The sequence below is a fragment of the Capricornis sumatraensis genome, chromosome 10, assembly GCF_032405125.1.
Source record: "Capricornis sumatraensis isolate serow.1 chromosome 10, serow.2, whole genome shotgun sequence".
Taxonomy (NCBI): Eukaryota; Metazoa; Chordata; class Mammalia; order Artiodactyla; family Bovidae; genus Capricornis; species Capricornis sumatraensis.
The window spans coordinates 89886507-89900085 of NC_091078.1; the positions used below are offsets into that span (position 1 = coordinate 89886507).

Consider the following 13579-nt stretch of genomic DNA (forward strand, 5'->3'; position numbering starts at 1 on the left):
TCAAGGAGAACACCATAATTCATACTTCACTCATGTGGGTCAGGCATAAAGCCCTCTCCATAGATCTAATAACCTGTAAATGTTCTGGTTTGAAATTGCACCTGCCCACTTTGCTGGATCAAGTACATCGTGCAGCAGTGGTTTCTGTTTCGATTGTTCGTTACTTGGGAATGTCACATTGCCAGAGAGCAGCCCAGAGTTTACTTCCAAATGGGTGAAGCCTTAGGAAGGGAGTTTTAATTACAATCTCATGTAGCGACACTGGGCACAACCTGCAGAGGGGCTGACGTTTGCACTGTGCATGCTTCTTACAGCAGTGCAGAAAACACACAGCTGACTGGCTCATGTAAAACGGGCAGCAGAGTCAGCAGAGCCTTAGAAAAGTGACACAGCAAGTGAAACAAAGCCGATCTTCCCTCATCCCACGAAGCATGCAAGGCTCCCTGCTCCCTTTTTAAAGCAAGATAACCCAGTTGGCATTTGCCCTTCAAACTCCCCGATTTGATATGGAACCTGTGTCCTAGGAGCTTTAGCCATTAATAAGAGACCTGGGAGTCAAGGGGCTCTGAGGTGTGTGGCCGGAGTATATGAGACCGAATCCTGCTTCCCTAGGAAAGCCCTCTTCTTCTCACTTGCTGCAATGCAGTTTGTGCCGCCAAAGGTGTTATATCAAAACTCTGGCATTTTCAGCCAAAGCAGGAGCCATTTAGAAAAATTCAGGGGATGCTCAAGAGGCTGTGTGAGCGTGCGTGCAAGCATGCGTGTGTGTGTGTGTGTGTGTGTGTGTGTGTGTGTGTGTGTGTGTGTGTGTCTATTCAGTAAGCCTGCCTGTGGTGCAGCTCTGACGTAAAAAATATTTTTAAAATCCTCCTCTGGGCACAGATACTCAGGAGCCAGGCACTGGACAGGGAGCATCCTTGAAGGGCACTGTCACCTGAAAACAGAGGGGCAATCGGATCTTTGTCTTCAGCATTTACGTAATTATAATGTGATATTGCTCGTGTTGAGAGATTCATCCTTTGCATTTTGGAACTAAGCCTTCCTGGTGTTCGGAGAATTGCCTTCTGTCTGTTCAGCTCAGCATGCCAAGAGGCTGGAGAGGTCCCCAGCAGCCCGGATGCATTCTCTGTTTTGGGAAAGTATTTGCTTCAAGAAACCATGAAGTCACTCCTGGCCACATCGTGGAATTGTTTTGTGCCTTTTAAACAGCCTTTAGATTTCTTCTATTTGCCTGAAAGGTTGGGTCTGTTTCAGAGGAATCTTCTGTTTTCTAAGGCTGGCAAGGGCATAAAATGACATGAGAGTGTCTTGGCAGAACTCCAGATTCAGGCAAGATTTTCCCAAGCACCTACTATGTTCAAAACACCTTGCAGGGATATTCTAGAGAATCTTAACTCTCAAAACTTTGAAGGCAATGGCTGAAAAAGAAAGATGAACACCTGGAGGCTCCCTCTGGAAATGGTTGAGTTTTGCCACAACCACTGGCAAGTGTGGCTTTTTCCATCAAAATCTGGTGTCTTCATGTGCTGTCCAGCATCTCCCGCAGGTCAGATGGAGCTTAGGAAGACAAGGGTAACTGTTCTCTTTGTCAAGTGTTTTGTCTGTCATCCCTCGCTTTTCCACAGCCTCTTGTTTTTATTTATGTAACTCTAATCTGCAGAGTCATTGGTTTAGGTAGGCTCCCCCACCCATCAGCTTGCTTTGGGGTAACTTGCAGATTTGCACATGTTTTATGTGGTGATAATTTTCATAACTTGTGGCTAGGTATAGTATAAAAACTAGTGCTCGTGGTAGGGTTTTCTCTCTGTATATTTTCTTTTTGCTGTCTAGTTGTTATTTATAAGTATTAATATGTGCATTTCAAATATATGGTAGGTACAAGAGGCTTTCTTAACAGCCTAGTAATAGAATAACTTCTTTAAAATATTTTTTTAATTTGGTGTACTAAAAGAAAGAAAGAGTCTTTGTGCTTTAGAAAAGCCATTGCATATTAGAAATTTGGACAGTGGCTTCAGGCAAGGTGGAGAAAAGGTTTTTTTAAAAAGATGAAACCAGAAGCATCAAAAGACAACCGCCCAACAAGGTCATTGGATGGGAAATTGGAGGCAGCTTTTGTCTGCAAGAGGGGTTGGAGAGAGTGATTCTCCTAAGTGGGAGCCTCTGATTTAAAAGCCATCAGACACTGTTGGGGTGAAGGAATTTGCCTATTTGCTGTCTGCTCAGAGACTGCCTCTGTTGACCCCAACCCACCCCCACCCCGACTATTTACCCTTTCCTGGCTCACCAGTCACCTTCACACAGCAGGAGTGAGATGAGTACCATTTTCATTCTCCAGAGTGCTGTGCAGCCAGCCCCTCGTGGAGTGAGACATGACTGTGTGGTGGAGTTACATTCTCTTTGGAATTGACCTTGACAGTTTCCTTTTTCTTTTTTAACCCTAGGAGCCTAGTAATAAACGAGTCAAACCTCTTTCCAGAGTCACATCCCTCGCCAACCTCATCCCACCTGTGAAGGCCACGCCGTTAAAGCGCTTTAGCCAAACCCTGCAGGTAAGGACACGGTGGGCTCATGTTTGCAGAAAACCCTGTTGTGTGGGAGGAGACACCTCTGTCCTAGCCAGAACCTCCCTTGGTTTCAGTCTGACCTGAATCAATGCTTATTATTTGAGTAGAAGAGAGCAAGTGAGCAGACTGGAAGAGAAAGATGTTTTAAAGTTGGTGTCAGACAGTCCTTCAAGGTGTAACTGGAGGCATCATCTCTGTTGGGTCTTTCCTCACAGTTGTGTTTCAGAGACCCCATCCAGATGTACTTTCATAGGTATCCATTTGATCCTAAAATATCTATGGGCCTCCCAAGAAAACCAGCGCCTGACCTCAGATGGAGGGCAAGAGAGCCTAGTGGCTTCGACGAGTGGCTTAGAGCCTCGCAGCATGTGAGAAGAAACTCAGCCCGCCCACTCATTTCTTAGGGCCCTAGAGCTGAGAATGATTTTTGCTTTTTAAATTGGCTGCAGAAAAGCAATCCAAAGAGTAGTATTTCATAATCCATGAAGATGATTTGAAATTGCGGTGTCTGTAGCTGCAGTTGTGCAGGCACACAGGTGTGCCTAAATGTCCGTGTGTTGTCTGCAGCTGCCGTGGCCCTACAAAGGCAGAGTCAAGTAGCTGTCACCCTGACCATATTGCCCACAACACCAAAAATATTTACAATTGGACCCATTACAGAAAATGTTTGTTGCTCCCTGACTGAGGATAAGGGCCTGGGAGTAAAGTATCTCACTTCTGGGATTGGCTCTGTCCCTCAAAGAGTTTGTCCCCTTGGGCAGGTAACTCCACACCTCTCTAGGTCTTGCCATTATTCCATGTGGGTACACTGGGCATGGTGCTGCCAGCTCCTCTAGAGAACCGCTGTGAAGACTTACAAAGTAGTACATTTAAAGGACCTAGCACGGTTCCTTGGCCCATGGTTCGTAATCACTGACTTCCTAACTAGTTAAGGTGTAAATGTTAACTACTGTAAAAATTCTTTGGTTAATTCAGGTGGTTGTAGTTCTTATTCATAACCTCCTGATAAAGTTTATCTTTTAAAGTGAACATTGAGTGTTTTTTTTTTCCCTTTCCCCAAAGGCCCTGGGCACCCAGTATGGTAAAAATCCTTTTCCTATCATGAAAAGGCTCACCTTCTTCAGCTGAGTAGACTTGAGTCTGCCAGTTCCTTACATGTCCTGAATACTTTTGCTTAGCAATATTTTTTATCTTGACTTTCTGAGTTATTAAGAGAGTTGTGGGCCAGCACCCAAGGCATGTCCCAAGCTATGGAGACCAATGATTTGAGAGCTGTTTGAAGTCTCCCTCACCCGCTCCTGTCCTTGCTGTCACACCCAGCAGCCCAAGCTCTTCCCCCCTTTTTCCTGTCCACCCCTCAGTGCTCATCCCCTGCCCTGCGCATCCCTCTGTTAGCTCTGCTAATACTTCCTCTGAATGAATCCTCGTCTCATTACCAATAGGCTTGGCTCTGTGCTGGAACCTCTGGGCCCCTGGCTATCCCCTGATCCCCTTTGTGGGAGAACAGAGGAGGAAAAAAAAAACACAATAAGGTCATCCTGGGGAGCCAGATGAAGGGCTTTGAAGCTCATGAAGAAAAATGTGTTTACCTTCTCTCCCTGGTGACCAGTCTCTCAGCCCTCTGGCCAAGTTCATCACAGGCTTCCCCTGGAAGATTCATCACCGCCCTAGCCCCGCACATCTGGTCTTTTGCTGAGTTCTGCTTTTCAAAAATTCTTCAGCCTGTCGATTGCCATTTCACCCTTTCCTTTCCATCTCAGTGGTGGTGGCTCGAGGTCACCGTAGTTACTTCCTCCCTTGATTACAGTCTCCATGTTGCCCGCCATCTCTTCCCCTGGTCTCTCCGAAGACAGTCCACCCTGTGCCCCAGGAAGGCCTTTGCTCACTCCACAAGCATTTAGGCGGGCTCTACTCCCTGCCCTCATGTCACTTACATCCTAGATAGGGTTGCCTTCTAGTCACATCTGGCCCTCAGTTGTGTTTTGTTTGGCTGCACGTTGTTGTGAGCTCACATTTAGAAATCAAAAGAGTCCTTGTAACAATCTGGACTTCTGGCTTCTTTTGAGGAATTGGACCACCTAGCATGCTGGGCCTGTGTTCTCACATGGCAGTTATGAGCCGTACCTAAGTAGCCAGTCAGCATTCACCTACAGATGTCCCCACTTCTCCCAGCTATCCTCCCAACACCTGGCCTCTTCACTCAGTGTCATCAGCTTGCCTGGCCTGCAGGCTCCACATTTGTGCTCGCGATTCTAGGGAGAGCGCTGTCCCTGCCTCCTCACCGCAGCCCAGCCCCGGCATAAAGTGCATCTTCCATTGTCTTTCCGTCAGCTCCCCAGGAAACCTTTAATTTTTTTCTCTTGTTTCTACTCTACACAGATCCCACACAGGGAACACTGCAGGAAATATTTAATCACCTTGCAAATTTGCCCTGACCTAGAGAACTGGGGCAAAGAGAAATCGAGCCATGTCTGAAGTCCAACAGACTGAGGCCAGACTTGAGGGGCTGGATCTGACATGTGGATATTGGTTTCTAAAACCTCAAAGAATTATTTTGGCAAAATAATTTTTAACTTGTTTAAAATACCAGGATAAAGAGCTAATCCCAGGTTCTGTTTATTGGGCAGAAACAATCAGACAGAAACAGAATGATTATTCATAATGGTTATGTCCACAAACACAGAGAGAACTTGAACAATGTCTTTATGCTGTGAGTATGTCTTTGGTGGGGGTCAATAAATGGAAATATGCCCCTGAGGTTGTATGCAGAGTTAGACAGCCTCGTTTGCAGGATGATCTGCAAAGCTTGGAGTATGCCATCTTGCCCCCACCTATCTCCCTGTAAGTCACCTTGGCACATGCAGTGCAGATTCTGCAGAATTACTTCCAGTCCTAGCATCCCAATAATTGCCTCCTGGCTTTATTGCTTCCTTCCCCACAGCTAGAGCGGGATAGGTGTTAATGTAGCCTGAGGAGCAGGGAGGGTGGGGGAGGGGGCCCTAAAGGGAGTACTCCATGTGCCAAGTTCACTGCCTTCCTCATTTTGCCTCTGGTGGTCCTTATGCCCCTTTAAAATGGGAGAAACAGAAAGAGAAGCCACAGGGCGGCTCCAAACCTCTCGGCAGTCATTCATTCCTTACCCATATGTGTGTGTTCTTTTTCTCTAACTTCCCGAAATAGCACAGTGCTGGAATGGAGCAGCTTGCTTCTCTGTGGCAGTATCCTTGCCCCTGGCTCCTGGCCTTTAGAGATACCCATTCGGCCTCTCAGGGTACATACCTTTTATCGTAGGAGGAGAGATGACTTAGGCCCAAACCCAGTACTTTAATTGATAGTAGAACACTTAGACCCTGATGCTTGGAGGGATTGGGGGCAGAAGGAGAAGAGGGCAGCAGAGGATGAGATGGTTGGATGGCATCACCAACTCAATGGACAGGAGTTTGAACAAACTCCGGGAGGTGGTGATAGACAGGGAAGCCTGGTGTGCTGCAGTCCATGGGGTCAAAAAGAGTCAGACATGACTGAGTGACTGAACAAGAACAGAACTCTGAGCAGGCCTTCCTCTGGCTTCCCAGGAGGGTGTCAGGAGAGCTTGGGGCTGGCAGCTTCTTCCAAAAAGGTTAAGGGCCGTGTCGCAAATGTAAGTGGTCCTTGGAGCCACAGTTCAGGAGGACACTGCAGGACTTGTTCTCTGTGGTCTCCTCCCTACCCCCACCCCATGCCCCTGTGGACCCGGGTCTTGGGCCCCGGCACAAAGGCGGCATTTGTGGAGGTCAGAGAGGGAGCGCCGACTGCATGGCGCTCCGTCTGCTTCTGACCGGGGAGGTTAGCGCTGCTGCTCGACTGGAGCAGATATCCAGATCCCTCTGTGCCTATAAATCCCCTCCCTGGGCTGCCCAGCTCTGGAAGGGGCTTGTGTGCTCTCACTCATGTGGAGTGAGGAAGGCAGAAGGCGAGATGCCTTGGAGGCGAGCTGCCTTGGCCGGTCAGTCGCTCGCCGAGGCCGCCTCCCCCGTCACAGCTGCGCGGCTGGTGGACTCATTTGGGCCGGGTCCAGGGCATGCTATGGGATGCTGTGTTCCCTACACGGCAACTGAGCCCTCTGTTCTCTTTGAACTGTATTTCTTTTCCCTTATAAAAGTGTGTGTTCATTATGGAAAAATACAGAAAAGAGGAAAGAGAAAGATTCCACTCCCAAACAAGCCCTGTTAATATTTTATAACTTCCTTTCAGTGTTATTCTAGGTCTGTCTATGAAGCTTTAACACTCTGAGCCTAATCTGGGGTTACTCACAGTCTGCCAGCCTTATCTTTGTGTTATCTGTTTACCTTTGGATTTATTCCTCCCCCTTGCCACCCCCAGGGACTGTGGATGACCAGTTTCTCTTGCATCTCTGTTGATCTTTGCTTCACATATTTCCAAGCTGCACCGTTAGGTGTATAAAGGTTCCTCTTCATCTCCTGAAGGTTTTGTACCTTTTACTAAAGTTAAATATTTCTTTCTCTCAATGCTTTTTTATTGGATTTTCTGTTTTTGTCTTTTCATGCATTTTACCTGCTGTTTCTTGTTCATCTCTTCTTTTCCTCCTCCCTTTGTCATTTCGCTAGATGAAAGTTTTATTGTGGCTTAAGGGAAATGTTATATCACAGTTAGAAAATATGATCTTAATTGACTAAGTCTATATTATTCCAACATGATGTGATTTATTTTATATAACCAGTCTCCTATTAATGGATATTTACACTGTAAATATTTTACATCATTAAGTACTTATGTTGAATTTTTTAATGACATTTCTCCTATTTTTTTAAAGTGCCTTCTATTTTGCTTTCTTTTCTGATTATATAACATCATAGTCAGAAAAGGGAATAAAAGTTCTTGTAACCCCATCTTCCCATTACCGAAAAACTTTTATTAATACTTTGGTATATACTTGTGCAATCTTTTCTTTTACTGTTAATATATACTGCGTTTATACTTTTTAAAAACACAATTATAATCATACTATTTTTAACTTGCTTTTGTCTTAACCATATAAAATGACTCATGGTATAAGGACCTTTTTTCTTGTCGTTAAACATTTTTCATTATCTCTAGTTTTAAGAGATATGGGTTCATATAGTGTTTTGTCAAAAGGATGTATGTTTATTCAATCACCCTTCTATTGTTGAACATTTCAGTAGTTTGCATTTTTCTGCCATTATAGATAATCACAAATCTAAGCCATCTAATATCACTGTTAGACCTCAGTTTTTTTTTTTTTAATTTTATATAGGCGTGTAGTTGATTTACAGTTCCATGTTAGTTTCCGGTGTTCAGCTAAGTGATTCAGTCATTCACATATATGCATTCTTTTTCAGATTCTTTTCCCACGTAGGTTATCACAGAATGTTGCATAGAGTCTCCTGTGCTATGTGGTAGATCCTTGTTGATTATTTCATATGTAGTAGTGTGTATATGTTAATCCCTAACTCCTAATTTATCCCTGCCCCCTACCCCCACATTTCCCCTTTGTAACCATAAGTTTGTTTTTGAATTCTACAAGTCTGTTTCTGTTTTGTAAATAAGTTCATTTGTATCATTTTTTTTAAGATTCCACATATAAGTGATATCATATGATATTTGTCTTTTTCTCTCTGACTTAAATGCATCCACGTTGTTGCAAATGGCATTATTTTATTATGGTTGAGTAATATCCCATTGTATATATGCACCACATCTTCTTTATTCATTCCTTTGTCGATGGACGTTTAGGTTGCTTCCATGTTTTGGCTATCGTTAATAGTGCTGCAGTGAACATTGGGGTGAATGAATCTTTTCTAATTCTTGTTTTCTCTGAGAGTTTGCCCAGGAGTGGGATTGCTGGATCATACAGTAGCTCCCTTTTTAGTTCCCACCGGAGAAGGTGATGGCACCCCACTCCAGTACTCTCTCCTGGAAAATCCCATGGATGGAGGAGCCTGGTAGGCCGTGGTCCATGCGGTCGCTAAGAGTCAGACATGACTGAGCGACTTCACTTTCACTTTTCACTTTCATGCATTGGAGAAGGAAATGGCAACCCACTCCAGTATTCTTGCCTGGAGAATCCCAGGGACGGGGGAGCCTGGTGGGCTGCCGTCTATGGGGTTGCACAGAGTTGGACACGACTGAAGTGACTTAGCAGCAGCAGCAGCAGCGGTATAAATGGGTTCCCTTTTCTCCACACTCTCTCCAGCATTTATTGTTTGCAGACAATTTGATGATGGCCATTCTGACTAGTGAGCGGTGATTTGCATTTCTCTGATAATTAGTGACGCTGAGCATCAAGCCTCTACTTTTGATGTATATCTGTCTTGGGCAGAATTGCTTCTCCATGTTCTCACATACTAATTCTAAACTCATAGTCATATTTCTCTCTGTCTTTGAGCAAGGGTGCAGGGGCTCGTGTTGGGTCTGAAATGGCTCAGAGATGATGAGGGTAAAGGGGGGAAAGGACATTTGAGGTTTGAGGAAGAAGTATGGGAAGAAAACCAGAAACCAAACCGCCTATCTGGAAAGTAAGAATGTAGCTGAGGACTAACTTGTATTCCGTGTTAAAAGGAACTCCTGAGTTTCTGCTGTTCCTGGAATAATAGTTTGACTATTGTAACAGTTGACTACTGTAATTTAAAGCTTGTCGTTTTAAATTTCATCCTAACATCTTTCATTAGTTCAGTGTTTACAATCAGCCAAGTTCTGTGCAAGGTCCTTCACATTCATGGCCTCATTCTCAACTCTGCAGGGTAGGTTTCATCAGGACTTTATAGGGAAAAAACCTGAATGTGCCCAAGGTCATTCAGCCAGTCACGCTAGAGCTGGATTCTGTAAGGTTTGGCAATGCCTCTGCTGTGGTAGGCCTTTATAAAGTCAGTTTGGTCCTAATAGCACCTGCAGCTTGCCAGGATCTAAAAGTAGTAGCCAGATTTTCAGTCTAGAGCATCCTACCTCACTGCTGGTCCTTATGCTTTGTTTGCTTATGTGGCAGTGAGAGTCGTCATTCCATTTCAGCCTGTGGAATATTTTACCATTACCGTTATTGTGCAGAAGCCATTTTTTTATGGTGGCCAATGAAGATGTTCAGGCTGCTTGCCCAAGGCTCTGGAAGACTTCCTAATTCCTGGCTGGCACTAAGCAAAGTGTACGATATTTTCTCCACACCTGAAACAAATATTTTCTTCAGCTGTCATTCACATCTACTCAGAATGTCTCCCAACTGAAAAAAGGTTTGTCCTCATACTAGATCTTGCAGGTTTGACATTTATCGATTGTGAATTGGTCTAGTGCCGTTTACCATGTTTTTAATGTGCATTAATCTGAACTGGATACCATACTGTGATTTTGTTGATAGCACTACTTCTGACTCAGTGTTCATGGTCTTGCACATTTCTCTGCTGATTGTGTTTTCCCTTCATTACTATCTCTTTATTATGGAAAATCTGGAAAATAAACGTAGCTGCTGCTGCTAAGTCGCTTCAGTCGTGTCCGACTCTGTGCGACCCCATAGATGGCAGCCCACGAGACTCCCCCGTCCCTGGGATTCTCCTGGCAAGAACACTGGAGTGGGTTCCCATTTCCTTCTCCAGTGCATGAGAGTGAAAAGTGAAAGTGAAGTGGCTCAGTCATGTCTGACTCTTGGCGACCCCATGGACTGCAGCCCACCAGGCTCCTCCGTCCATGGGATTTTCCAGGAGAGAGTACTGGAGTGGGGTGCCATTGCCTTCTCCAGAAATAAACGTAGAGACATGTGAAAATGAAAATAAAAATCCTCCATAGTCAGGGCTTCCCTGGTGGCTCAGTGGTTAAAAAAAAAAAAAAAAAAATCCTCCTGCCAATGCAGGAGACACGGGTTCAGTCCCTGATCTGGAAGGATCCCATACGCCTCAGAGCAACTAAGCCTGGGAGCCACAACTACTGAGCCCTAGAGCCCATGTGCCACAGCAAGAGAAGCCACCATGAGATGCCCTCACATAGCGACTAGAGAGGAGCACCCACTTGCCACAACTAGAGAAAAGCCCAAGCAGCAGACCCACCACAGCCAAAAATAAAAACAAATAAATAAAATAAAAATCACCCATAGTCCCACCATTCAGGGGTAACCCCTGTTATCATTTGTAATTTAAATAGGGGTCTTTCTTCTCTTCCTTAACTCTACTTGTGAGACTTTCCTATTTTCATTAAGCATTTCTAAAAAAAGAATGTTTTTTCCAAGTTTTATTAGCATATAACTTGACATACGGCTGTACTGTGTAAGTTTAAAGTATACAGCATAATTTGATTTGTATGTATTGTGAAATGATTACCACAACAAGTTAACATTCATCATCTCATAGATACAAAGAAAATAAAACCGTATTCTCTCAGGAAGAATGCTTTACAGATTTGCATGTCATCCTTGTTCAGGCCCTTCTTTGCGTGGCTCTGCCCTTAGTAAATGAGCTGCCAAAATGAGCACAGAAGAATGCTTTTAACAACCGTGCAATATTCCATTGGGTGATCACACTGTAATTTATTGAACTAATCCCGATGGTCAGGTATTTTAGGCTCTTTCCACATCTTTTGCTTTTATAGTGTTTTCTCCTCCTAAAAGTTACCTTAGTGGAGGTCCCATGTAGAGGTATTTAGTCCAAGTAGTTTAGACAAGTGTCTGCTATTTGCTGATAAATGAAGTCATATAAACAAGTACTAATGGCAGCAGAGCAGTCAGTGGTGTAATAACAGTGATAGGTCATACCCTTTTCCTATGATCACCTACCAGGCACTTGGCCAAACCCTTGATATGCTTTATCTTATCAAATCCTCACTACTACTTTGTGAGGCATTTATTACTATGTCCCTTCCCTTCTACAGATAATCTGCCTCCAATGCAGGAGATGTGGTTCGATCCCTGGGTCAGGAGGATCCCCTGGAGAAGGAAATGGCAACCCACTCCAGTATTCTTGCCTAGGAAATCCCATGGACAGAGGAGTCTGGCAGGCTACAGTTCGTGGTGTTGCAAAAGAGTCAGACACAACTGAGTGACTAAAACAATTTACAGGTAAAGAAACTGAAATCCAAAGAGATTTCCAAGGTCCCTCAGCCACTGAAGTGGCTTCACACCAGGTCTGTTTTACTCCACAGCCTGTGTTCTTAACCCATGTTTTGGAGTTTCGTAGTTGAAAGGCTAGACTCAGTTCCCTTCCAGCATGTACCTATGCCAGTCACTTAATCCTCTGGTAGTTGGATTTTTTATCTATCAAAACGGGGCAAAACATGAGAACCTGTCCAATGCCTCTGTCAGGATTAGTATGTGATGTATGTGAAGTTGCTCAGTTGTATCTGACTCTTTGCAACCCCATGGACTGTAGCCTACCAGGCTCCTCCATCCATGAGATTTTCTAGCCTAGAGTACTAGAGTGGGTTGCCATTTCCTTCTCCAGGAGATCTTCCTGACCCAGGGATCAAACCCAGGTCTCCCGCATTGTAAGCAGATGCTTTACCGTCTGAGCCACCAGGGAAATCCTGTCAGGATTAGAATCTGAGGCAAATGTGATAGAGGCTTCATAGCTGATAAATGTTATTTCTCAATTTAAATTAATTACTCTAATCAAATTTTGTGAAAGAGTCTCCTCCAGGACACTGAGAACCTTTCCCCATTCCCCCCACCACCACTGTACTTTCTGGTTTAATCCATTGTAGTAGCAGCACAGACACATGCGTTCCTCTTACAGTCCCACCCTGACCTCCAATCCATTTAACTGTAAGTCGTCTGCTGCAAAATAGCAATGGTCAGTGCAGAGGATGTCCCTGGCTCGAACTCTTTATTGGAGTGCGTTATCTTTGGCCATAGAGACCTTCTGTTTTGGGAAAAGGACAAGGGAGTGCCCCACTGAACAGGGAGCAAATCTGTTCCATCGTGCCTATCATGCCGGGTCTACATTTCCTCTGACACGTGTAAAGGCTTTTTCCCCACCTCCAGCATCTTTTCCATATACCCAGCCCAGGCATAAACGTGAGCACCCATTTCCTCAATCTGCAGTATCTGCGCCTGCTATGGCCATTGTTATTGTAGCTGCCAGTAGTTATGAGCTTTGGGTTTTTGACAGATTTGCTGGGCCAGTTTCCCTCATGGAAACTCTTGTTTGTTCTGGAACATTTTTTATTCCATGCCCAGATTCCCCACAACGAGGGGTATCGCTGTGCATGTTTCTGTTTTGTATCCAGTCCCTCCCAGGGCTGAGTCCCTTACTTTGAAGTGAGCCTCTCCTGCTCACCCTGTACTCCTGGCATCTAGTGGTTAGAGGCGAGGATCATATTAAACATCCTGTGCTACCTAGGACAGCCCCTCACAACAAACGCTGTTCTGGCCCAAGACGTTAGTGGTGGCAAGGTGGGGAGTCTCTGCCGCAGGCCGAGAAGTAGCCTGACCCTCATCTGTTTGGGCGCACACATCCCATGATGCTTAAATCTTACCCTAGAGGAAGCAGGGTAGGATATTGGTTAAAAATTGTAACGTGTTGGGGGAGCTGGACTCAAACAGACCAGATGTGGGTTGTCATCCTGAATTCACTGTTGACCTGGTTTAAATTCTGGAGCACCATTCATCAGCTACATGACCTTCAGCAAAGCATCACCCTCTCTGAGCCTCAAGTTCCCTCATCTATAAACATGGGTAGGAATCCTCACCTTTTGGACAGAGAAGGAGATTAAAGCCCCCCTCACAGGCAAGCAATGGCATTCCCTCATTAAGCAAATTTGTTGAGGACCACCATGTGCCAGCGCAGATGACTCCATCGGTGAATAGAACAGATGGAGATCCTTGGCCTTCAAGGAGCTTACCTTCTCCTGGGAGGAAACAGACATGTCAGAATCGAACTAGTAAGTGATATCCCAGAGCGCATGGTGACCCAAGAGCCAGAGCAGGGGTGTGGCCGGTGATGGGGCACTAGAAGGCATGCGGCTGTTCTCCTGTCCCAAGGCAGCCTCCTCTTTGGGTTTTTCCTCCCAACAGCAGTCACCTT

At 45.0% G+C, this 13579-nt stretch overlaps 1 protein-coding gene across 3 annotated transcripts in view; it reads left to right on the forward strand.

Annotated features, from left to right (window-relative positions):
- Window positions 1-13579, forward strand: part of ARHGEF3 (Rho guanine nucleotide exchange factor 3) — a 174216-nt gene that overhangs the window by 129724 nt on the left and 30913 nt on the right. For 2 of the 3 annotated variants that reach the window (XM_068981850.1, XM_068981851.1), the window contains one exon: window positions 2442-2549. In XM_068981850.1, coding sequence (XP_068837951.1) covers window positions 2442-2549 — 108 coding nt within the window. Of the gene's footprint in view, window positions 1-1449; window positions 1573-2441; window positions 2550-13579 lie in introns of those variants that run through there. The other variant, XM_068981852.1, reaches the window with a different exon arrangement.